General features: G+C 40.6%; 1 protein-coding gene across 9 annotated transcripts in view; it reads right to left on the reverse strand.

Moving 5' to 3' along the window:
- Positions 1 to 527: 527 nt before the first annotated feature.
- TCAIM (T cell activation inhibitor, mitochondrial) overlaps positions 528 to 25,563 on the reverse strand; it is a 44,632-nt gene continuing 19,596 nt past the window's right edge. For 8 of the 9 annotated variants that reach the window (XM_005600780.4, XM_005600778.4, XM_070237887.1 and 5 more), the window contains 7 exons: positions 23,839 to 24,091; positions 14,385 to 14,507; positions 12,032 to 12,129; positions 11,660 to 11,751; positions 8,085 to 8,317; positions 7,366 to 7,497; positions 528 to 2,288 (listed from right to left, as the gene is read on the reverse strand). In XM_005600780.4, coding sequence (XP_005600837.1) covers positions 2,048 to 2,288; positions 7,366 to 7,497; positions 8,085 to 8,317; positions 11,660 to 11,751; positions 12,032 to 12,129; positions 14,385 to 14,507; positions 23,839 to 24,091 — 1,172 coding nt within the window. In that variant the 3' untranslated portion in view covers positions 528 to 2,047. Of the gene's footprint in view, positions 2,289 to 6,575; positions 6,683 to 7,365; positions 7,498 to 8,084; positions 8,318 to 11,659; positions 11,752 to 12,031; positions 12,130 to 14,384; positions 14,508 to 23,838; positions 24,092 to 25,563 lie in introns of all 9 variants that reach the window. The other variant, XR_011426942.1, reaches the window with a different exon arrangement.

Here is a 25,563-nt window from a genome sequence, read left to right on the forward strand (position 1 = left end):
AGGCCTCTGTCTGGGATGTGCACACAGTCCTTGGAGGTTCCCAAGGTGAGCTGGCCCCTGAGGCGGCCCTGAGCTCCCGTGCTCCACCTGGCCACTCCTCCAGGCTCACCACCCTCTCATTAGCTCAGGGCGGCTGCCTGGAGGTGGAGGCCTTTGAGAAAAGAGGGAGTAGGGCCTGCCGAGACCTGTCCTGTGGACAGACGTGTCTTTAGACAGAGGCCTCCCTGACCCGACAGCCTGGGCAGAGACGCGTAGCCCCCCAGCGAGCTCAGGGCCTGGTTCTCCCTCGGGAGAGCTCTGCCTGGGTCTGGAGCTCAGGTCCCTTTGGAGGCCGTTTCTGACCAAAGCTTTGTAGTTAGAGGGGCCTGATCCTGTGCCAGTTCTCAGTGGGGGGACACAATTTTCCCTGTAATGCCAGATTGGGAGAGGAAGTCACAATGCCTACAGGTCACCAATTTCTCGTAGTTTCCTATTACGTTGCAATAGTTGTAAAACTACTGATAACTGAATAAGAAGAAAAACAATGATCTGATTAATGTATTATTTATTCTGTAACAATTAGTTCTGAGACAAAGTCTAATTCAAAATATATTACTGAGGATTCTATGTTAGTTCATTTTAGAAACGGCATAATCCAAACCTATTTTTCCAATACATTTTCTTACATAACCTTTAAGGAATTTTTCACACCCATCATTTGGCTGGAAAATCTTTATAGGCAACAACATTACATTAGAAAGAAAAATTTAGGTCCAGCTGTTAGGCATAAGTTAAAAGGGATGATATGCAGAAACCATAATAATTACAATCAATATTTCTTTTAAACACACACTTGAATTTAAAGAGTTTGAATAACCAATGTTTGAGATGAATTTACAACATGCTTCCAGAATGGTTTTCAACATCTCATTCCTTTCCAGTGCACTGTGGAAAAATCCTTCTCATTTCTTTAGCAGTAAGAGCCACAAAAATGGAGTCCCAAACTAGGATTCACCTCATCTTCTTGAGAAACAAGCCAAAGAGGCTGTGGGTCTGGTTAAAAATATTATCCTAAAGGAAATGTCTGTGAGACAGAAGCCCTGTGTCTACAGGGCGGGCACACCGTGCCCCTTGGGGCCGGGCTGGGCTGCGGCTTCAGGGAGACCCCACACTATGGACGAGGGCGGCTCAGAGGGGCTGTAACCAGGGTTGCAAACACTGGCAGGGACACGAAGACCTGGGTTGAGAGCGGTGACAAATCCTGAATTGTCTGAACCATTTTACACTTGACCCCACTCGCGGGAGTTCTTTGGGACACAAGCAAGGATTTTCCTGGATAGTGTTTGTCCACAAAACCAAATGAGTTACCTTGTTAAATGATTAAAAAACACTGCCCATTGGTTTCATGCTACCAGCCAGTCGCAGTATTTTAATGGGTAGCAAAACTTATGGGTTGATTTAAAGATAAACTCCCTGGCACTGAAGACGTTTTGACAAGCTGGTGTCAGACGGCTATGACGGCATCAGTGCCGCGTACTCATTCCATTGCTTTTTTGCCTCCTATTCTCTCTCTGAGGCGAAATTTGGTTATCTAATTTTTGCTTCCCATCAATCATCTGCTTTGGACATCACCTGTTCATACTGGCTGCAAAATCTGTGTATTGATACACGAGATGTCACCATAGAGCTGCCTGTCGCACGGCGAGTTCCGTCCTTCAGAGCCACACTGAGCGCGCCCGTGCACGCTGAGCAACGCTCGCTCACACAGAGTAGCTCACTCTGCAGAAGCCCTCACTCACACACCGCCACAAAACGTCCTTTCATTCTGACATCTTTCCACCTAGTCTTGCCCATCAGATGAGAAACACCGTAAGACTGGGAGATAAAACCTTTTTAAAATAAGTTTCCTAGCAGAAATTAATGTTTTACAAAATGTGTACTTTTAAAGCAGCAGTTAGAAACTTTGTTCTTGTAATATATAAATAATACTGTTATATCAAATTGTGAATTTAAATAAGTTTAATTTAACAGTTCCTTTCTTATCTCTTTAAAAAAATACAGATTTCTGTTACTTGACGGCTTCTCCATTCTTCCAATTCCAAGGAATACAAAGGTCCCCATCTTGCATAACGGAGTAAAAATGTGACACGCAGAGGTGCAGCCCTTGTAGATAAGGCAGTGATTGCTCTAGAAGTCTCTTACAACAATCCACCATCTGTATACTAGAAACACTGGGCTCCTTATAAAACTTTTCCAGAGAAAATTTCTTCGTTGAAGCCTGTATCAATTCATTTTCAATAACCTTTAACCTGTTATATTGAAAATAAAAATAACATTGCCATAAACCATAACCAAACAAAGGAACATAATAAAATGTAACTATAATTTTATATGTTGGGGCTATAACTTTCTACTCACAACGATGGAAACAGTACGCACAGAGGCCAAAGTACACGCTTGGAAGCCACGCCAGCGGTTACAGGGCAGTACCTGTTACTTCCCGTGTCTCTAACAGTATCTGTTAAACCTTCTGAGCAGTGATGGAGCACAAACAATTAATGCAAAGTTTAAGATGCTCCTAGCCCGCCTCGCCAGCAGCCGCTGCTGACTGAAGGAGGCAGAAAGCCAAGGGTGTGAAGCCCCAGCTCGAGGAGCCACTGTGGGTGTGACCCGGGGGCAGTGACTTCTGGAGATCGGCAGGAGGGCAGGCCCTGAGGAGGAGGGTCGTCTTCGTGCTCCTCCCCGACACCCAGCTGCCTCCCCTCGCTGAGGCTCCACCGTCTCTCAGGCCCATCAGGGGCTCGAGTAGAGGCTACAAGTCAGCAGCTCAGCGCAGAATCAGCGTCTACACTACTTCCACCCTCAGGTGGCAACGTCGTGGCTCTGAGGTTTCAGTAAACAGACTCTATCCCCCAAATTGTGGGTGGGAGGGAGGACTCGGCCTCCTGTCCTCACAGGCCTCCGACCTCACGGGGAGGCCACGTGAGCAGGGAGTGAAGCCACCCGCACGGTGAGGGTCCTGGAGCTAGTCTAACTGAAGTACAGCACTGGTTAGAAACACCCAAATACCTTCTCTTTCCTACCCACTCAAGCTCCCCATAGAGGAAAAGAGTAAGTACCACAAAATAGCCATAAGCTAGAAAAATACTTAAAAACAGAACTGTTCACTGTGCCGGTCGGCAGTGAGCAGCAGTGGCCTGGAAGTCCTGAGTCCCCCTGCTCATATATATACATATGTAGTCCGTTTTGTCTGTAAGGTCACTTCCTCTAGACAGCGTTGCCTAGAGATTCAAGCAGGCGGACGGCAGTGAGGACTGACAGGCTCTCAGCACCCTCCAGGTGGGCCTGCGTCTACTCTCCCCAGGATTGGACAGGAACTGATAGCAGGGGTTGACAAACGCTTTCTGTAAAGGGCTTTTTTCAGTTGCTCAAAAAAACCAAAACAAGATATTACCAATCCAGCTTAGAAATGAAAAGCCTTGCTGCGTGCCGAGTTGTAGCACTGTTCTCCACTGACACACGTTACACGAATCTCTGGAAAGGGCCATGCATTCCCATTCCTGCTCAGAGAAGCCTCCAGTCTCATTCCTGGGTTCCCATGTTCCCCGGGCCCACAACCTTTGCAATCATGAGAGCACAGCAGTCTTCTGGGTGCAGTCTTGGGGGAGCCTCGAGTCCCGAGGAGGCAGCCTCTGCTAAGGCTCAATCCAGGGCTGTCCCATCCAAAAGAAAGACGGCGTGGAACAGCCTTTCCCTCCTTGGATGCCTCTGTAGTCCACAGCAGACTAACTTAAAACATGTTTTCAGGGGCTAGCATTGTGGCATAGTGGTTAAGTTCAGTGCTCTCTGCTTTGGTGGCCCAGGTTTGTGGGTTTGGATTCTGGGCACAGAGTTGCACCACTTGTCAGCCATGCTGTGGCAGGGACCCACATACAAAGTGGAGGAAGACTGGTATGGATGTTAGCTCAGGGCTAATCTTCCTCAGCAAAAAAAAAAAAAAAAAAAAAAAGTGAAAAAATTGTTTTTTGCCTTTCTTTATAATTTCTTTGCTTTTTTATATTCATACCTCAAAAAAAAAAAAAAAAAAGAAGAAAAAGGGAGGCACAGTACAAACAAGATACCATGAGATGGTGGGTGTGGCTATGGGAAGTTCTGTTCCTTTCCTTCAACTGCTAAGAAATAGGCCAGACATTTCCTAGGGGGAAATGACCCTTCTCTCCTTTGACAAAAATTATGTCTATATTTTTTTAACACAAAGTTGAACACTGTGTCTTTGACATCCGAGCGTGAGCTCCACAAGGGACTCTGTTTGCACTGTATCCTGCTAGTGACTTTTACAGGTCCTGCAAGGCACCTAAGGATTCAGTCAAGATTAGTCGAACATTCCTTTTGCTGAGGAAGACTGGCCCTGAGCTAACATGCATGCTCATCTTCCTCTACTTTATACGTGGGATGCCTACCACAGCATGGCTTGCCAAGCGGTGCTATGTCTGTACCCGGGATCCCAACCTGGGCCGCTGAAGCACAACGTGTGCACTTAACTGCTGTGCCAGGGGGCAGGCCCCTTGAACATGCTTTTAAATGTCTGTTTCCACTGTACGTAAGTATTGAAATTATTTAACCGTTCTGCTATTATTCTGCATTTCTGTCGTTTCCAATTCTAAGCGATTCTGAAACGCACAGCGCGGCGCGGGTGGGAGGGAAGGGCTGGGGCGTTCGCACACGTGGCGGAGCGAGGACAGCCTGTTTGCCCCTAGGCCCGGGTTACCCAGGCCACTCGCGGCCTCCTGAGAGCTGAGAGCAGGCTCTCGCTGCCTCCAGAGGAGGGGGCTCTGCAGGGGGCACACTTTCTACTGGCAGCCAGGCCACGTCAAGAGGCGGGGGTACGAGTCACGGCCTCTGGAAGGGCACCCGGGGTCCGGAGGGAGCTCAGACGGCACAGTGGCCCCGTGGCGTGGGTGGCCTCTCATTGCCTTCCTCTTCGACAGCACCTGTGAGCTTTCACCTTTTTTATAAGTTGAGTTTCCACCTAAGAATCCACTTTATAAAGAGATACGCAGATAAAAAGTGACTGAAAGCCACTGTCAGAAGGTGCTTCATCTAAGGAAAGAAGGTCACGTGAGCCACCCCGTGATCAGAATGAAGGTGACCGTGGCAGGGTAGGGAGGCCAGGGCAGAGGGAGGGGGACAGTGGAGGGGAGGACACTCTGGCCACAGAGGGTGGCGGGGGGCAGCGGCGCCCACTACGGGAAGACAGCCCGCAGGGCCCAGCGGCGAATGCCCTCCTCTCCCTGGGGACGAGCACAGGGATGAGGGCTCCGGGGACACGTGCAAGTCAGGGAGTATGTACTGAGGCTCCTGTGTGCCAGGCACCGAGCCTGGCAGTGGAGGGAACAAACCAGACAAAACACGAAGCCTACATTCCGTCTGGGGGCAGCCAGTGGACAGGAGGGGGCCTGTCGGCCAGAGGGGAGAAGGCTGGCCGGGCAGCGGGCGAGGACGCCGCGGGGGCCGCTCTGACCCGGAGTGGGCTCTGGGGCACCCAGCAGAAGGTGCAACTGAGTGCCGAGGGAGGCTGTCCGGGAGACGCGCTCCGGGGTACAGGGGAAGAGTTCGCTGGAGGAAGGAACAGGCCACCGGCCGGAGCAGGACGGGCGAGGGGGGGTCCCAGGGGAGCAGCAGGACCAGCATGTGGGGCAGCGCTCCGACTGGGGTTCTGGCTGCTCTGAGGGGAATCAACTGGGGAGGGGGATCAGAGTGGGAACCTGGAGACCAGAGAGGTGATCCCCAAATGGCTGAGGCTTGGACCAGGGGCGGCAGTGAAGGAAAGGAGAAGCGGTGGGCTTCGGGGCAGACTGAGAAGGTGGAGCTGAGGTCTTGGTGCACTGGAGGTGGGGTGTGAGGAAGTCAGGAGAGGAAGAAAGACAGCTCAAGGTTATTTCTTTTTATTTTCCTTCCTCGAAATCTAGTGGCAATACTTCAAAGCATCAAGTGGCCCTACAGAAGACAGAGAAAGAAGCCGCTTGGTGTAGCAGACAAACCCATCAGCCCCAAAAATGAAAGGCTGCGGGGCTGACAATTTAGAAAAGGAACATCACAAACACAAAGGCTACCAACCAGCCAAAGGTGGGATATTCATGAGATAGGATCTGGTCAACAGAGTGGTCATCAATTCCACAAGCAAAACAAAGAGATGCAACCCCCTTCACCTACTGTGTACATAAAGTGATCCCATTATGTCGTTAAAGGACCACTCTCATGGCTGCTGCCCTTTCTCTCTCTCTATTCCTATCCTTGGCTATTTAAACAAGCAGTTGGTAGGGACCGACGAGTGCCCAGGCAGCGAGGCAGGAGACAGTAACGTGGTGCCTTCCAGCGCACTGCTGAACAATCTCGGCGATCGCCCACCTACCAGGCTCCAGTCCTTGTGCTCCTTCCTAGACACGTGCCCCCTCATTCTCCTTGGCCTCCTTCCTGCTCCTCGGCCACTGCCTTCCCTTCCATGCTCCTGTTCCTTCCCAGAGCGTTAGCTTTGGCTCTTCCCGTTCAACTCCACTCTGTGGTCCAGCTACCACTGACATATTTATAGCACTCACCTCTCCTGCTAGAAACACATTCCAGGAGGGCAGGGGGCAGGCCTTCAGCTCTCTATCAGTGGCACCTGTCATAGCTTCGGGCACACAACAGTCATAGCAAATGATGGCTAAATGAATGAACGAATGAATAAACCCTTGGTAACCAAACCTCCTTAGGCAATAGCTTTAGGAAAACAAACTCTTTTGAATGTAATACTCTCCCCTTTCTTCACAGTAGATACATAAAATATTATCAAGCAGCATGTTACTGCCTACAACCTAGGAAACTGTTGGCTATTGTGTGATTCCTTCAAAGATACAAACAGTATAGAGACAGCAGCACTTATCTACTAAAACAATTTTTTACTTTAAAATTTCTTCTCAATTTAATAAAAACGCAGATGGAGTTTGCTTTATAAGAGTAGTTTCCAAAATTTTAAACAATGAAGATTCCTGTTAATCAAGTGTAACTGATTTTCTCCTTGTTGCCACCCTTTTCCATCTGGAGAATTTCTTTCTGGTATTCTTATCTGTCATTCTGCTCCTGAGTTGACTTTTATATTAATCAGCCCTGCTCCTCAAATGGAAGTACATGGTGGTGATGTCATTTAGGTTATTCTGCCTAGACAACAGCCACATCCAATCCCTGGCAGAACAAGATGGGGAGTATATACCTATGGAATATCCACAAATCAGTTGGTTTCCTAAGTTTAATACAGTTTTAATGTCCCACATCTACGAGCTCTGAATACCTGAACTTTTAAAGGTTAGACTGACTGCTAAGACATTACAGAGGGCTAGCAGTACTCACTCTTCTTTTCTCTTCATGTTCTCTCTTGCCTGTTGGGCTTTGGTGAGAATAAACCACTGGAGGTTTGCTGGATCACAGAGGGTTGGGATGTTAAAATGCCCGAGTTCATGCAAGCTTGGAGCATATCTGTCACTGTAATGAAACACACATAAAAGGAAAAGTCACCGATCCTTTCATCCCCTGCTCCACCCCCCTAAAATATTTTATTAGTCTGATTAACAGAAAAGGAATTCATCAAGAAAATCCACCTTAAAAATATAGCACAATTGACTTAAAGTTTTGCTGTCCCCAAAGAGATACACTTAATCAGGATGACCCCACACTTCCCAGCTCTAAGAACTTCGTCTGTAAAATGGGGCTAGCGACCAACTTCATGGTGAGGTTGTGGAAGCAAAAGAGATAATGCGCTTAAGCCCCAAGCCCAGTGCCTGGAAAAGAGTAATGTGCTCCAAAAATGTTGGCTATTGGTTCAACATTAGTTTAATCCTATAATTGACTTTGCCGTGTAAGTGGCAATATATTTACAGAATTCTAGAGATTCAATCCTTCAATCCCCTCATGTTGGTTTTTCTAATGTGTAAAAGAGTGTTACTAACAGAAGTAGTGACGTATTTTTCTTTAATTCCTAAGAATCACAAACTGAAATACAAAACAACGTAATCCGCTTTCACAACCCATCCAACTGAATGAATTGAGATATTTTTATTTCAGATATTTACCTGTTAAGGATCATTTGTAAACCACGCAGACTTCGAGGGTGAAAAAGTATTCTATTTTTCAACAGTCTGTTATAGAAGACGTCAAGAAGAGAGTAGTACTCTTCAAGCGTCAACGCTGGCTGTAATTCTTCGAGATAAACCACTCGGATGCCCCCTAGAAGATGGCTTATTTGGTCTTCTAAGAGCACCAGCCTCCTCTGAAGGTCAAAATAACTCGGCAGTCTTTCAAAAAGCTACAGTATTAAAAAAAGGGAAAGAAATATTTAGTTTTATGTTACTTTAATAGCCCAATTTTAGGACTTCAATAAATGGTATTGAGAAGTTTTAACAAGAAAATTATTTTCCTAGAAGGAAAGTTCAAGTAAACAATAAGAAAAAGATAATGTAATGTTGGAAATATGAATATTCAAAACAAAGCACTGTAAATCTTAGGGATTTTTAGATAGGAATTGAAGAGATCACAGAAAAAAAGAATTATGTTCCAAATAAAAATAAGTCCTAAGTACTAATATTTACATATTCAGGTAACAATCTTAAATTAGTGTAGAATGATTAAATGGTATAATAAAAAAGAGTTTTAGAAATAAAGTATATGTATCTCAACTCCAAGTCTATTTCTTTAGAATTTACTTTAATGCAACTAAATTCAATTAAATGCAATAAACATTACTGAGTGCCTACCATGTACTTAAGGACTAAAGTGGACACTTGGAGTACACAGATTATAAGAGTTAGTCCCTGTTTGCCAGGAGCTCACAGTCAGGGTGCAAGGAAACAAGACAAAAACCAGATTTCAGGGTACTAGTGCCATGTCCCGGTGAACGGATACAGAGGGGAAGTTCAAACAAAGGTTTCTAAAGAGGTCTACTGTGATCTCTCTAAAAAGATAAACAGGATTCAGAAAAGGTTAGATGCACATGGGAATGTTCCAGGGGAAGACAACAGAACGTGTGCACACGCAGCAGCATGAACAGCGACAGCATGTTCAAAAGCAAGCAGTCTGGTGAGGCTGGCGTGTGTCTGCCCGTGGGGGAGCGGAGAGGGGAGGCTGCAGACGCAGGCGGGCCGAGGCCAGGGAAGGCCCTGTGAGCTCCACTGAGGACTCAGAGTTTTCACAGAGAGCTGCCGGCACACAGCTTTCAGAGGAGTCGAAAGGCAGCCACAACTCCACTATAATAAAAGCAATGGCGGTAGAAAAATTGTACAAATTATTTGTAATATACTTATAACACTTTGTGAAAAGTAATTTCACTACCTACTTTTTCAATTTTTCTCTCAATGGGTCATTCATGTATAAATGGTAACTACATTTTAAAAACTTTTTATTTTGAGGTAACTGTAGATTCATACATCTTTTACCCAGTTTCTCCAATGGTAACATCTTGCAAAACTACAGCATAATATCACAACCAGGAAGTTGATACTGATACAACCCACTACCCTTATTCAGATTTCATCAGTTTTACACTCAATTGTGTCTATTAAATTGTATGCAATTTTATCACGTGTGTTAGATTCCCATGATGTGATCACCATCAAGATACAGATCAGTTCCATCACCAGGATCCCTCGTGCTAACCTTTTATAGCCACGGACACCTCTGCTCCCCCACTCCCCAACCCCTGGCAACCACCATCGGTTCCTTCTATAATTTCATCGTTTTAAGAATGTTATCTAAATGAAATCATACAGTATGTTATCCTTGCGGTCTGCCTATGCTGCCGCAGTATCAGTATCCATGCTTCTCACTGCTGAGTAGAATTCCATTGTATGGATGCGCCACAGTTCAACCATTCCCACACTGAAGGACATCAGGTTTTTCTCTAGATTTTGGGTATTACGAACATTTGTGTACAGTTTTTGTGTGAACATAAGTTTTCATTTCTCTAGTCTAAATGCTCAAGAGTGCAGCTTCTGGGCCGTACGGTAAGCACGTTTAGTTTGCACTGCCGTACTCTCTTCCAGAGTGCCTGCACTATCAGACATTCCCACCAGCAACGGACAAGTGATCCAGGTTTCTGCATCCTTGCCAGCATTTGGTGGTGTCATTATTTTTTATTTTTAGCCATTCTGATAGGTGTGTGGTGATATCTCACTGTGGTTTTAATTTGCATTTTCCTATGGCTAATCATGTTGAACATCTTTTTATGTGCTTATTTGTCATTTGTATATGCTCTTCTGTGACATGTCTGTCACGTCTTTTTGGATTGCCTGGTTTTTTTACTGTTGAATTTTGAGAGTTCCTTATATATTTAGATACAAAGACTTTGTCAGATATGTGGTTTGCAAATATTTTCTAGCAAGCATTTGATTTGAACAGATACTTCACCAAAGAAGATACATGGATGGCAAATAAGCACATGAAAAGATACTCACCATCATTCATCATTAGAGAAATGCAAATTAAACCCACAATCAGATAGTACCACACACCTATTATAACAGCTAAAATGAAAATGATGACCATAGTAAGTGTTGGCAGTTTCTTAAAGAGTTTAAATACTTAACATATGATCCAACCATTCCACTTTTAGGTATTTACCCAAGAGAAAAGATAATAAATGTCCATACAAACATTTGTAGATAAAAGTTCATAGCAACTGTATTTCTAATAGCTAAAAAGTGACATAGTCCAATGACCATCAATAGGTGAATGGATAAACAAACTGTGGTCTATCCATATGATGGACTACTACGCGGCAATAAAAAGGAATAAATTCTTGATACATACAACAGCATGGATGAATCTCAAAACAATTATGCTAAGTGAAAGAAATCAGAACCCTCTCCAAAAAAAAAAAGGTACATACTCTGTGACTCCACTTATATAAAATTCAAGAAATATAAACTAGTCTATAGTGACAGAAAGCAGGCCAGTGGTTGCTTGGGGAGGGGGTGGTGGGATGGAAGAGAGGGTTTTCAAAGGATGTGACTTACTTTTGTGGGTGATGGATGTGTTCACTATCCTGACTTAATAATTTCATGGGTATTTACATATGTCAAATCTCATCAAATTACACATACTAAATATGTGCAGTTTATTGCATGCAATTATACCACAGGAAATCAGTAAAAAACAAAACAAGAGACTGCAGGCCTTTAGGCTATGCTTCAGAAAAGACTATAAAATTTCCAAATAAAAACTGACTTAAAAATCAGTCGTCAGGGGGCCAGCCCTGAAGCATAGTGCTTATGTTTGGTGTGCTCTGCTTTGGCAGCCCAGGTTTGCGGGTTTAGATCCTGAGCGTGGACCTAAATCACTCCTCAGCCCTGCTGTGGCGGTGCCCACATATAAAGTGGAGGAAGACTGGCACAGATGTTAGCTCAGGGACAGTTTTCCTCAAGGAAAAAAAAGAGGAAGATTGGCAACAGATGTTAGCTCAGAGCTAATCTTCCTCAGGATGAAATAAAAATCAATCCTCTAAGTATTTCAACTACATGATATTAAGCATCTGAGCTGAAAACAGCTAAAACTATGCTTAATTTTTTTTTAGTTCATTGACATAACAACGTAGTTTGAAACAAAGGGATGTGGAAGACAAAGCAGAGATTTTTTGCTTTAAGTCTCTCCTTACCTTCGCCCAGTGATGGTGCACATCCATGGTTCCCAGCATCACATGGCCCCCCGCACTCATCCCGGAACGGTCTGTAAACACCAGTGTACATCCTGATGATAAAACACAAACCCTTCGGTCACTATCCAGAGACGCTTCATTCTTTTAGCATTGTGCAAATAATTACTTAAAGTTAGTGTATAAGTTCAGGATTAAAATCAGTAGAAGCTTAAAGGCTAATTTTATGCGGCAGTTTTATTCAAAGAAACAGATTTAAAAATTCAGCTTGATAAAGTCACATCCGTAAAGACTTTTAACACTTAGTTTTCCTCTATAGATTACAGATGTGTATTGCAGCTAAGAGACATTTTAAAGAAAATGAAAAGTGTTTACCTTTTGCATTTTTAAGTGTTTCCAAGTTCTGCTGTGCTAAGCGGCCTAAACTATGCAGCTGGCTGCAGCGATGGGCAATGCCCCAGCTCCTCTGCCACCTAGTCCAACAGAGCACACAGGCGCGTTAACACCGGCATCCCTGAGGGAGGAGGCGCGCATTCACCCCCAACTGCTCAGTTCCTGCGAAAGCCAATGAGTTCTTTTCTCAAGGAGGCACACGACATGTTTCCAAACTAGCTTATTTTCCACGAAGCAAACAAACAGAAAACAAACTGTTCACCAGAGAGTACAAATGTGACCGTTGTGTTCGGGCTTCCAACATCTAAAACAAGCAAATGCACTATGTTGTTCCTATTTTAAAATAAGAGAATGAAATAGGAAAACTTTGAGAGGAATCTTTTTCTTTTCCACAGTGTTCAATGATAATGATTTTGTTTTAGATTTAAGTTCTTATTAGGAATTCCAGGTAGGTTTATCAGATCCTTTTTATCTTATTTTAGAGAAAATGTTTTTATGACATCATGTAATGTGCTCATTTTATAAATGCACATTAAATCTTAGTGACAAAATGGAGCCGATGTTCCTGTGACATCACAGAGGCAGTGCTGTGTAAATGTGAAGAGCACTGGTCAGAAGCGGTATCAGAAAACCCACGCTGAGCTCTAATTCTGTGATTTACTAGTTCTGTGACCTGGAACAAGTTGCTTCTAGCCTTCCTAAGCTTTCTCTTTCATACATGCAAAGTGGGGACATTTCCTACAGCTCAGGAGGTATAAACCAAAGGGGATAACATATGTGAAGGAGTGAGGCACTCAAACAGGCTCTCAAAAAACTGAGGTTTTTTTCTTCATCCTAACGCTGATTCTGATGAGTGTCATTTCTGATAAAATGAAATCAGTTTTTAAAATTTTTCCTTTAACCCACAATTGAAAAACTAAGACACAATTTCAAAGAATTAACATTGTGATAAAGCTACTAAATGCTCGTCTTATTAATAAATGGTCTTTCATATAGGCACTTAGAATTAGAAACAAGGTCATTAGTCACGATGTTTGCCTTTGCTGGAGATGTGGTTAATCTTCCAGTAGGTGGAGAAGCCGTCACGTCCATGGTCCTCAAACGCTTTGGTCTCCGAACCCCTGCGCACTCATAAAAATGGAGAACCCCAAAGAGCTTTTGTTTATGTGGGCTATATCTATTTATATTTATCATAGTAAAAATTAAAGGTGAGAAATTTCTCCACTATATGGTAAAATAATGCTTAATTCTTTTTATGTTTAAGAACTTCTTTCATTTTCCTAATTCCAGTCTCTTGGACAGAGTTTTAATAATTTATACAAAAAAAGTTATTTTTATGTACATGAATTTACTTATTTTATAAACTTTTGAAAAGGATCTTATTATTTGGTTTTTACTTAGAAAACTCTGTTACTAGACCATGGAATTGGAAGAAACCCTATAATGGAAGCTCGGCCTGAAAGTGTTGATGTCATGATGAAAGAGCAGCCATCAGCACGAGGCCGATTGTCCCACACGCTCCGAGTCTAAACACCTTCCTCTGAAATGTGAATTATCTTAGGAAACTATGATTTGAATACACAAGAATAGAACATATAAGCACTACCTGTACTCCGTGAGCACAGAAACAAGGTGCTAGTATGGGACGCAGACATTTGGTTCAATATAAGAAAATAGTCCTGACAGAGAGGGTTGAAAACAACACAACAGGCTATGGTGAACAGCCACAGAAATGCGCAAGCAGGAGAGCACGGGACAAGCTTTCAGGGTTCTTGTAACGGGGAGCCCCATGACTCAATCACACGACCCCTCCTTTTCCCTTCTTTACGGTTTTAACAGCTGCTAAATCTACTTTTATAATAAACTTCAGCATGTATCTTTATTTAACTGCGATTTCCAGGTTTATGAAAACTTATCTAAAGTCATGCTATGTGACAGAGTACTAAGAACACAACATCCATTTTCTCTCTTCCTTTTTCTTTTTAAACTCAAATACCAATCTGATTGGCATTTGAATTGGAATATTGTTTTTTATACATTATGTGTATATGGAAAAGGGCATTTTTCTTACAAATTCGTCATGTAAAAAAGTTCAACTATTATGCTAAAAATGTCAGTATCTAAACCTTACTTTGCTATTTTAAACAAGAAATTGATAAAAGTTTCCTTACATACATGAACATTTGATTACTTTCATAGAAAGTAACAGAAAGACAACTGAAAAATATGTAGTTATCAGAATAATTAAAGATACAAATATTTAACTGAAGGGAAGCTTTACCAGTAGATAGTACATATTCACTTTAATCTCTCAATTAGGTTCTGTCTTTATTACCTGATATCTGAGAGCTGCAACTGATGAGACAGTTCATCTTTTAAACGATCTAGTTCTTTTCTAAGCGGCAAACTATTCTTCAGCTTTTTAACAGCACTTTTTCCATTGTTATCTAACCAGGATCTGGAAAGAAAAAAAGAGATACACACTTTGTAATACTAACTACAATGCAAACATTCCTACTATTAACAGACAAATGCATTCTCTTAAAGCAGCCCCAATGTTAAACTGAGTTTCCAATCAAACTTTACCAAATTATAAGTACAAAACAAATGAGGGGAGAAGCGAGTGTAGACAGAAGTAGTTGAGATGAGACTTAAACTGGGCATTTGGTTAGCTGGAGAGGACGCAGTTGTAAACGAGCACCAAGGTAGCCAACAGAGCAGCCTGCAAGGAGGTGCTCTTGGAAACTTCGTGGTAAAGACTAGACTGCTAAGGTCTGACCAATAGAGGGACTTGGCTAGACAGACGAGGGAATAAGCATTGAGAGTTCAGGGTACTAACCACCAAGGTTAAAATAAAGAAAGAAATGGGAGTCTACCCAGCTAGAATCCACAAAGTAAACTTGAAAGTCCCTTCGTCAGGATGCATTGCCTTCTAAATGTCACCAGTACCACTGGCTGTGTCTTTGAGTTTGACTTTTTCACCTTAATAGCTGTACTCAGCATCATGTGCTCATTTGCTCGTACAGCGGTAGGGAGTAGTTCTACCCTCACACGTACGGGACTGGTGTAGGTGGAGATCTAGGAAAGCCTACTGAAAGTTGTAGCAAACACAGTGAAAGGTTTTAAAGTACCTTTAATTTTTTGGTGTAATTAAAATTGAACTTTTTTTATATACAAGAGGTTGTCATAGCTAGAATATGATTTAACAGGTGCTGGCATAACAGACATTTTAAAAATTATCAAGTTGATAATCTTGGAACCAATCAAATCATTATGCATTTACCAAATATTTATCTGGAATGCCTGATACTGTGTTGTATTGGGATATAAGGAAGATAAGTTTGCGATGTAAAGGAAGACACATTTAATAAGGAATATAGAGATAAGCAATTAGAATAGAATATATGAACTTCTATGAGAACAGAGGAAGAATGAATTAATTCTGCCTGGAAGGTTCTGTAAAACAGGTGACATGTAAGCTGAAACATGAGATGTGTCAGATTTTTCCAGGCAGATTAGTGAGAAGGAAGTGCATGTTAGTCATGCTAGGGTATAAGGACCTAGAAGATGAACCAATATGCCCAGATCCTATGATGCTAGAGGGAGGGGAGGCATGAGATGAGACTGGACAGGCGGGGTGGTGGAATGAGGAGGGGGTCAGACCATAAGGGGTTTTGCACATTGGGATAAGGAATTGGGACCTTATCCTCTAGGTAAAGGTGTTCAACATTTTTTAATTCACTAACTTTGCATAGTATTAATAATCCTTCCTACTCCACCTTTAAGAATATTGGTAAAAATTCTGTCATCTCTGCATAGTGTGATAAATAAGCAAATAAGTAAAAATACCTTACTTTACATCACTATTAGCTATTGCATTACAATTTTTCAACATTTTCCTCATTTACTAAGTAATACATGTTATTCAATTTACTTTAAACCATATAAGAGAAAGCATGATTCAGTGACAAATGACTCATTAAATGGCATACCATGTTTGGTTTGGGGACCAAATGTCTTAAAATGTAGATTAAGATATAATCTTACGATTATACATTTATGATCTAATTTTTGGAATTCTTACATTTAGTGTATAGAAATGACCCAGTCTAGTTTAACAATTTTTGTGTTTTGTTTCTAAATATTGAGATAAAAACGAAGGTTCTAAACATGGCTTTTAATATGCAGATAGACTGATATAAAGACAGCTGTTTCCTAGCTCTGGCCACTGAGGGGTTCAGCAGCTACTGAGCATATGTGGCACCCCAATCTTGCTTGCTAAAACCATTCCCTAATAGAAAGAACCAGAGCTTCTTGGCAAAAAGGCTGAATCAAGTGGTGGGGTAGGACAGTCCAGAGGAGCCTGAAACATCTTGATGAATCAGAAGGTAGGAGAGTTCTCAAAGAATGATGGGGACACAGAAGCCAGCTTGAGGGGATGATGGAATTAGAAAATTCAATCTGGCAACCATCACAGTAATATGTGATTCAGGCAAGAATCACCAGTGAATATTAGAGCCAGGGGGTAAAAATTTGGCGAGTAAAAGGATATTTACATAGCCCTAAATGTCTCCTCAAAAGAAACTAATTGAAGGGAAAAATAGTATTTTTACTATGGAAAAAAGTGGCAGACGTCAGCTTAATCAAATGGTCCAAGTTAATATCACTAGTAATGGGATAAATCAACATCATTTGCCTCCTATATAATCCTGAAAACAATACATCATCACTTCTGAGGTATTCCTGCTAAATATAATAACCTGACTCTAATTATGAAGAAATATCAGATATACTCAAATTGAGGGACAGTCTACAAAGTAACATCAAGGTAATGAAAGAAAAGGAAACACTGAGGAACCATTCTAGATGAAAGGAGAGTAAAGAGACATGCTAACTGAACACGACTCAGGACCTGCAATTTTCTTTCCTAGGAAAGGGCAGTGCTCAGAAAATGAGTGTTTGAATTCAAATAAGGTCTAGGGATTAGCTAACAGTATTGTTATCAAATGTTAATTTTCTGATTTTTACAATTATCCTATAGTTACACAAGAGAAGGTCCCTGTATTTCAGAAAATACAAACTAAGTACTCAGGGGTAAAGGGATATTGTGGCTGCAATTTACTCTAAAATGGTTAAAAAAAAATGTGTTCATACATAGAGAAGATGATAAAGCAAATGTGGTGAAAGGTTAACATTTGGGGGAATCTGTGTGAAGGGTACATAATTCTTTGTATTATTGCAAATTTTATGTAAGTCTGAAATAATGTCAAAATAGAAATCAAAGATAAAAAAGAAAGTATAAGTTTCAGACTAGTATTTTCAAGCACTTCTCTGGAGGGGTAAATAAGGATAGTGAATATCTTTATTCTTGAATATGTGAAAAACCAAACTGGAAAAAAAAAATCAACAAAAGAATTTTATAATTTTGGTGCTTGATGTTTCAGAATTTTGATCAAATCAATGCAACTAAGAGGTCAGGTGAAGGTCATAATGAGACAGACTTTCAGAATTATTTTTTGCCTTAACTTTTTCAGTATCAGCAGTCCATATAGTTCTTTTCTTTAAAACAATTTTAATAGGTACATGGATTCATTCTTCTCTGTAGAAGACTTCAGCACAAAAGCATCTACAGCAAAACGTGAGTCTCACTTCTCAGCTCACACTTATTAGGCCATTTTCTCAATTATGTTCTCCAATCTTCCTACAAACACCACGCGATAATTGCTATCTTTGTAATTTGTTTTCTCTTTATGTTAGATAGAGTTGGCTCCTTCGCTGGTAACCAAGAACCCTGAAATTCTCTTGGATTTTCTTGGTGACAATCATAAAGAACAAAAGTGTACCTCTGCCTTTGTGACATGACACATCCCCTTTCTTTTTCTTATTGCATTGGCTGGACCCTCAAGGACAAATAAGTTTCAGAGGTGATAGCAGGCATTCTGGCTGGCTTATTTCTCCTCTCACCTGCTATCTTTCAAAAATGCCTAAAAATTTGTGTATTACTGGCATTCCCTTGTTTTCCTTCACCAACCTCCATGAACTTTCATAAATTCCTGGGGATTTGCAGGCGACCATCTGGGAAAAGCTTCTCTGGATAATGCATGAGTTATTCAGGGGAATGACGTGATAAAATCCCTTTGTAAAATTGAGAATGTAGGTTGATGGAATATAACGTCTAGGTTGTAGGGAAGAGAAACCAGAAGTAAAAGATCCTTTAGGAAGTTATTCTAACAGCCTGGGAGAATGAGGCAAGGTGAATTCTCATTAAGTGTCTTTGAATAATCTTTCCCCCTGCTAAATAAAAACTACGAAAACAAACTGGAAGTAAGCTGAGAGCTATATTTACTTTAAAACCTTTTGGACATACTCTCTCCCTGACTTCTGTCCTGTGATTGGCCATAGTACTTTTTCAGTATCTCTTTTTGAGAGACACAATCACCGTATAACAATTATTTCTGTACATGTCTTATTTACCCCACTACCCTATTACCTGCATAAGGGAAAGATGAGTCTTTTATTATCTAACGTATTTTTAATATAAATGTCATTTCAGTGAGATCACTAGACAACATGAAATTTGACTATGCAGATTAAACTATAGGGCAAAGAGAAAAAAATACCTTCTTGTCCAATATGGAAGCACACAGTTATCCTGTCCATCCACACTCTAGGTCTAAGAGACAAAGTTCTAAATTATTCTCTAAATGAGAATACTCTATTGGATTTAAAAAGGATCAGTATTGCTTGAATTTGCCATAAAATTCATTTATATTCTTAGCTTAATTTTACAATCATAATCATTCATAAAATTTGAACCCTTTATTAATGGGGAGAAATCCATTCAACGACTATTGAGATAAAGTAAATAGAGTCATCTTATAATTATTCTACAGCAAAATATCAAGAAAATCAGCCTATTTTAACTTTTACTAGTCAACAAATCTCTTATGCTGAAATTTCTTATAAAAATCTATAAAAAATGAAATTATCTAAAGTAAACATTACTTAGTAATCACTGATACGTTTTTTAAAAAATAGTGATAGTTCTTTTTCTAAAAGCTTTATTAAAATGTAATACATATACATACAACTCATCAATTTTTAGTATGTTCACAGAATTATGCAGCCACCACCACAATCAATTTTAGGACACGTTTACCATCCTCATAAGAAATCATGTACCCATTAGCAGTCACTACAATCCTCCCCTCCAGCCCTAAGCAACCACTTCTTGCTGTCTGTCTCTACAGAATTGCCTATTCTAGACATTTCACATAAACGGAACCATGCAGCACGGGGTCCACTGTGACTGACTTCCCTCGCTGAGCATGTTTCAGAGCTCACTGCCGCTGCAGCAGGGGGCAGCGCTTTGTTTTTACGGCCAAAACACTACTCCATCGTACGACTACACCACATTTTGTTTATCCACTCATCAGCTGATGGACATCTAGGTTATTTCCACTTTTTGGCTACTACGAATAATGCTGCTATGAACAAGTTTTTGTGTGGACATTTATTTTTCCCTACATCCCTGACAACACTTGGTACTCTCTTTTTGATTATAACCATCTTGGGGTATGAAGTGGTATCTCACGGTGGTTACTTTGCCTTGGTTCAAAAATGATTTTATTACCTTTATAATAATAAATATAATACACGTATTGTTATAAGATCCAGGCAAAGAGAAAAAAAGCTGACAACGAAAGGAAGCCAAAGGCAAGTGGTATATAAAAAAGAATCGCATGCATATCATGGTTGGACTGCAAATTGAAGACAATTATTTAGTTCTTAGTTCCAATGGTTTAGTTCCTAGGGCCATGATGTTTTTGAGATAAAAATATCTCAGTAACTCAGGAGAAGTTCTGTTTTTCATGGGTTTAAGAGAATGAAAAGAAGAGCCACGATCCAAATTGCAGTAAAGCTAAACTGGCACAACACTCAAATTCCTAGGCCTCAAACTGCATGGAACAAAGTACGGCATTTACACCAATAGCTTTTCAAACTTCTTTGATGGCAACCCATGGTAAGAAATATTTTAAATGGTGACCCAGTATACACATACACAAACACACACACGTCTATTTATATATAACTAAAACAAGTTGCTCAAAATACATTTTGGAGAAACAATACTTAAACTTATGACAATATATATTTAACAAATGTAAAAAAGGAACACAGTGAAGCAAAACAACTTTGCTAGTCCCAAATCACCAAATTGTGTGTTCTGACTTAGAACTTGAAAAACAGTGACTCAGCCTATAAACCAGGGAAGAGTAAAGAAATGCATGGTATGAGTTGGATCGTGACTATAGAATTCCCAAACATCCTACAGAAGTAATTCCAATGCTACAGTTGTCCAGTGTGGCATTTGGTGGACACTAAGCTTGATTCAGAACTTAGACCCTGAAAGTGAAACATACCTACCTGAGCAAACTTCTAATAGAGAAAATGGGAAGTCTGACATTCACTGGTATCTTAGTAGCTAACACAACAGCATTTTAATGATCTTTCTATAGTTCAATGACATGTTTTTTTTAGTGGGACACACATTATATAGGGGCTTATTCTATTGAGTACAAATGGATCCAGTTGGTTCCTTCTGAACACAAACTCTATATACATTTTTATTATAATATTATATCCAAAATATGGAAATACTAAAATCTACAACACAGAGTAGCATTTCCTAACTTTTTTAGACTGGTAAATTCCTTTTATTACAGTATATAATTTTAAAAAACTCCTTAGGTATTAAACATTTTATTATTTTAGATGGTATATAGTAAAGTGATTTTAAATAAGATAAAGCACAATTTGCTGAGAAATTCAAAATTACATAGTGCCCTAACATGTAGATTGAAATGTAATTACCAGATGTAATATGAAAATAGATTAAAAGGAGCTTTTATGACCTGATAATTCTTCTACGTTGTGTTTTAAAAAACTCAACTGATTCATTTTCACAATTTCTGTGTTTTATTTCAAAATGGTGAGACAATTTCAGCCTGTACTTCTCAGGATGGCAAAAACAAAATTATTTAAAAATTAAAAGTGTGCACTAAATAATATTGTTATTCTCTCTTTTTAACATTATATTCTGAAATTTTAAGAAATACCTTAGCATGGTTTCAAGAATAAATTTTGATCAGATGAATGTAATTTATAAATCAGGTGAAGATCAGTCTGATGTAAACTTGCAGAATTATCATTTTTACGCTCCTTCTGAACTACATAATTCAGCATGTGCTCCTTACGACTCCTATTCTATAACCTACACCGATAATGAAGATGAATTAAACAATACAAGAATGAAAATAAAAACTTAAACCGTACATGGCTAGAATGACCATGGTAGGTAACAAATTCTGGCTGAGTGACAGGTGCCCTAAACCTCCTTACTAGGTGGCAGTCGCTCCATTCACACAATTTGAAAGATTTCAAATGGTTCAACAATTTTATACTTATTTGTAAAATCATTACAAATTTAAAAAAATGAGGGCTGGCCCAGTGGCACAGTGGTTAAGTGCACACATTCCACTTCTCGGGGGCCGGGGGTCACTGGTTCGGATCCTGAGTGCGGACATGGCACCGCTTGGCAGAAGCCATGCTGTGGCAGTCATCCCATGTATAAAGTAGAGGAAGATGGGCATGGATGTTAGCTGAGGGCCAGTCTTCCTCAGCAAAAAGAGGAGGATTAGCTCAGAGCTAATCTTCCTCAAAAAAAAAAAAAAAAAAAAAAAAGAATAATTCAAACAATAAATTAATACAGGTACCATTCTGGCTTTCATGATATGAGCTCCTGGAAAAAATCAATGTAAAACAAAACAACAAACAAACCCCGAGCAGAGGTTCCTTCAAATTGGGCAATACCCCCGTTTGGGAAAAGGTCAAGACCGGTTTGAAGGGGTTTGGGGCCTGTGAGAACACGCCTGAATAGGGAAACGGAGTTAAGTGAGGGAAATACGAGATACGAAAGCTTTCAAACTATCTTGTTGAACTGGCTTTTCATAGCTTCAGTCTGTCTTCAGTAGTCTGCCAGCTGGCTACCTCTGAGCTCTGGGTCCTCGGGACAAGCTTCTCACCGTGGTGCACACGCAGCTCCAGACTGAGACTGTGCCCTACAAAACACTCCACAGAAGCACAGACGAACTGCTCCTCGCAAGTCCCTGGATACATTATTCTTAAGCCTCTTAGCTTGAGGCGAGGCCCAACAACTCTCAGTGTTGCTTTTTTGCCTTGACTTACCCAATCCCACTTTTTTTCTGTATGCTTTAGGCCAGTCGTTCCCAACCTTTTGATCACCTGGACACACTGTGAGATATTTAGAGCAATAGCCTCCTTAAGGGTGCAAACAAAGTTTCACGGGCTGTATCCCAGTGGGTATAACGCTGAGACCTCTCTCATAGTTCATGCTCAAAGCAATTTTCTTAACTCCCGCTGCAGCCTCTGTGTGTAATTTACCTTCAATCATCTCTTCTGTTTCCCCAAACCAATTTTTAAATTCATCAAACTCTGTCCCACCATGACTGTTCTTCATTTTTTTACCCCTACTTCTTACTGTCTCATTACTTCTGGTCTAACATTAAATGATCATTCCCAAAGCCATGTTTTCCTCTCGGTTTTGTTTACAGAAGAGAATCTAAACAATTAAAATCGACACACTTGGGGAGGTGATTTATCTGTAAGTTACACATGCAGAAGGATCAGAGACAGACCGTCACCACAGACACATACACACAGCCATGCACACACGCCCGCAGACATATCCTCGTCTCCCTTTCTGTACTGGACTCTGCTACCTTCCTGCGTCTTCAGCCTCATTTGGGATCCAGCTGGATGACAAGGGGAGGAATCCCTGAGTTAGTGTAGATGATCCACAAAGCAAATGCTCTGCCAGTGGATACTGAAGGATAAGTTACCACCTGTCATGAGGGAGAACCGTCTGGTAAGCCATGGTCTCTTTTGATACAACTATAGGAACAGAATACGGCTGGTCTTCATAGAGTCCAAAATGACTTATTCAAAATATGTTAATGCTGATTTTACAAACAAGACTAATGATAGAGAAAAGAGAAATATTTTATAATGGCTTTTATAGTTAAAAATTATTCTTTTTCGGGGCTGGCCCCATAGCCGAGTGGTTAAGTTCGTGTGCTCCGCTGCAGGCGGCCCAGTGTTTCGTTGGTTCGAATCCTGGGCATGGACATGGCACTGCTCATCAAACCATGCTGAGGCAGCGTCCCACATGCCACAACTAGAAGGACCCACAACGAAGAATATACAACTATGTACCGGGGGGCTTTAGGGAGAAAAGGAAAAAAATAAAATCTTTGAAAAAACAAAAATTATTCTTTCTCAATCTGTTCCAGATGATATTTTTAAATGTTGTCTCCACATATTTTTATTATGTACGGATTATTACACTAAAGTACATTATTACTGAACTCTCTGAAGACATTGGAAATGTTTAACACATGAAGAAGCTTAAAATTTTTTTACTAGTCTTAGGTATATCCTTTCTCCATATACAAGGGGTAACTTGGGGAGCAGAATTTTAAAAACTTAAACAAAACAAAACCATCTCCTGTATGTGTTTGGCATCAAAAGACAAAAAAACCCAAATACAATTGAAGTATTCTGGCAACTTTAAGTAAAAAACATGAAATATCTTTTTTATAATGGTTATCAGATTAACTATATGGATAGCATTACCTTTCCAGGAAAACTAGACTTTAATTTTAAACACGAACTACAAATAAGTTTAGTAAATAAAAACTTTTACATACGTTAGGGTTGTTTCCATTCTTGAGACTTGTTCGAGGTCTTCATCAGGGTCCTTGAATCCAGTAAAGGAGTAATAAGACTTGTCCCATCTGATAGGCCTGTCAGGCATCCTTTTAGCCTCTTTGAGAGGCTGGGAATGCACAGTAGTATTCAAGCTTTGGATATGTTCAATAGATAAACTGCAGGAGTTGAGAATATATAACACTGTGCTTAGCAGATCTCTGGTGTGCAAAGTAAATTTGACTGCTCGAAATCCTAGAGAATATAATTTCCCCAAACAATTAATATAGATAATTATTTGCTTTACTTTTAAAAACAATTTTTCACACAACATTTATAGAATCAAAATCTTTTAAAACATTCCATCACCAATTAAAATTCATCCTGTTGGCAAATCATCTGTAAATGGAAAACTACTTTCCTTCTCCAAAACTATACCACAGTTTTTTTTTTTGGTGAGGAAGATTGGCCCTGAGCTAACATCTGTGTCCATCTTCCTCCATTTTGTATGTGGGACACTGCCACAGCAGGGCTTGATGAGTGGTGTAGGTCCACACCTGGGATCCGAACCTGTGAACCCCAGGCCGCTAAAGTGGAGCTTGCTGAACTTAACCATTACACCACTGGGCCAGCCTCAGTATACCACACTATCTTTACCTCCATGAATTCCTCCAATTGTCAGCTCCCTTTTCTAGTTTGGCACCAGTGACCAAACCCACCCCAGCCCAAGAAGGGGATTCAGAATATTTTCAGTGCTGCCCATAAATTTGGTCTCTACAATCTAAGAAAGGGAAAAGCTCTCCTATGAGCAAGCGTCCACCAAAGATAGCTTCTAGCACTAAGACGAAGGGTTGGTAGGTGGGAAGGCTGCCCTGTGACAGTAGTTCAGACGAGGAGAGGGACCAGACAATCTAGTCTCAGTGGTCACAGAAACCATCTGGAATTTTCTCTGAGACTGAAAGCGACTGTCCTCATATTTGCCCACCCAATTAGCTAGTAACTAGTATTTTCAGAAGTGATTTAAAATTCTCTAATTGTTTAAAAGTTAGCGCTTCACAAACTGATTTTGACACTGCATAGTCACTGGGCTAAGGTTAGTAATCTAACTTCTTAAGTCATCAATAGAAAATCCACTATTTTCCCCCTCCTTTATTGGGTGTTAGGTGTGGCTCTAATTGAATTTATATAACCTTTCAACCAACACTCCCACCAACAGTGACATTATTATCTCTCTTTTCAAATGTGAAGAAGCATAGGCTCAAGGGGGTTAAGAAAAATGGAGCAAAGGCTGATATCTGAGTTGACATCAAGCCAAGTATTTTCTCCATTACTACAACATGCTGACCCTTCTTTTTTTGAAAAAATATTTTAAATTGGTTTTGAAAATTATACAAGTATTATATAAGCATATCCTTATTGTAAAATTATACATACATACATACATATATATATTAAAAATAAAGGTCTCCTATGAACAGGTGCACAACCTCATGCCTTTACTAGACATAACCACTATTAACAATTAGGTACATATTAATATGGTAGCTGCTAGCCATATGTGGCTATTTAAAATAAAATAAAATAAAAAATTTAGTTCCTGGTCATACTAGCTACATTTCAAGTGCTCCATAGCTACACGGGGCTCGCGTTTGCTGTATTAGTCAGTACACATGGAGAACATTTGCATCACCGCAGAAAGTTCTCTTGGATAACACTGCTCTAGACCT

Source organism: Equus caballus, chromosome 16, assembly GCF_041296265.1.
Source record: "Equus caballus isolate H_3958 breed thoroughbred chromosome 16, TB-T2T, whole genome shotgun sequence".
Lineage (NCBI taxonomy): Eukaryota > Metazoa > Chordata > Mammalia > Perissodactyla > Equidae > Equus > Equus caballus.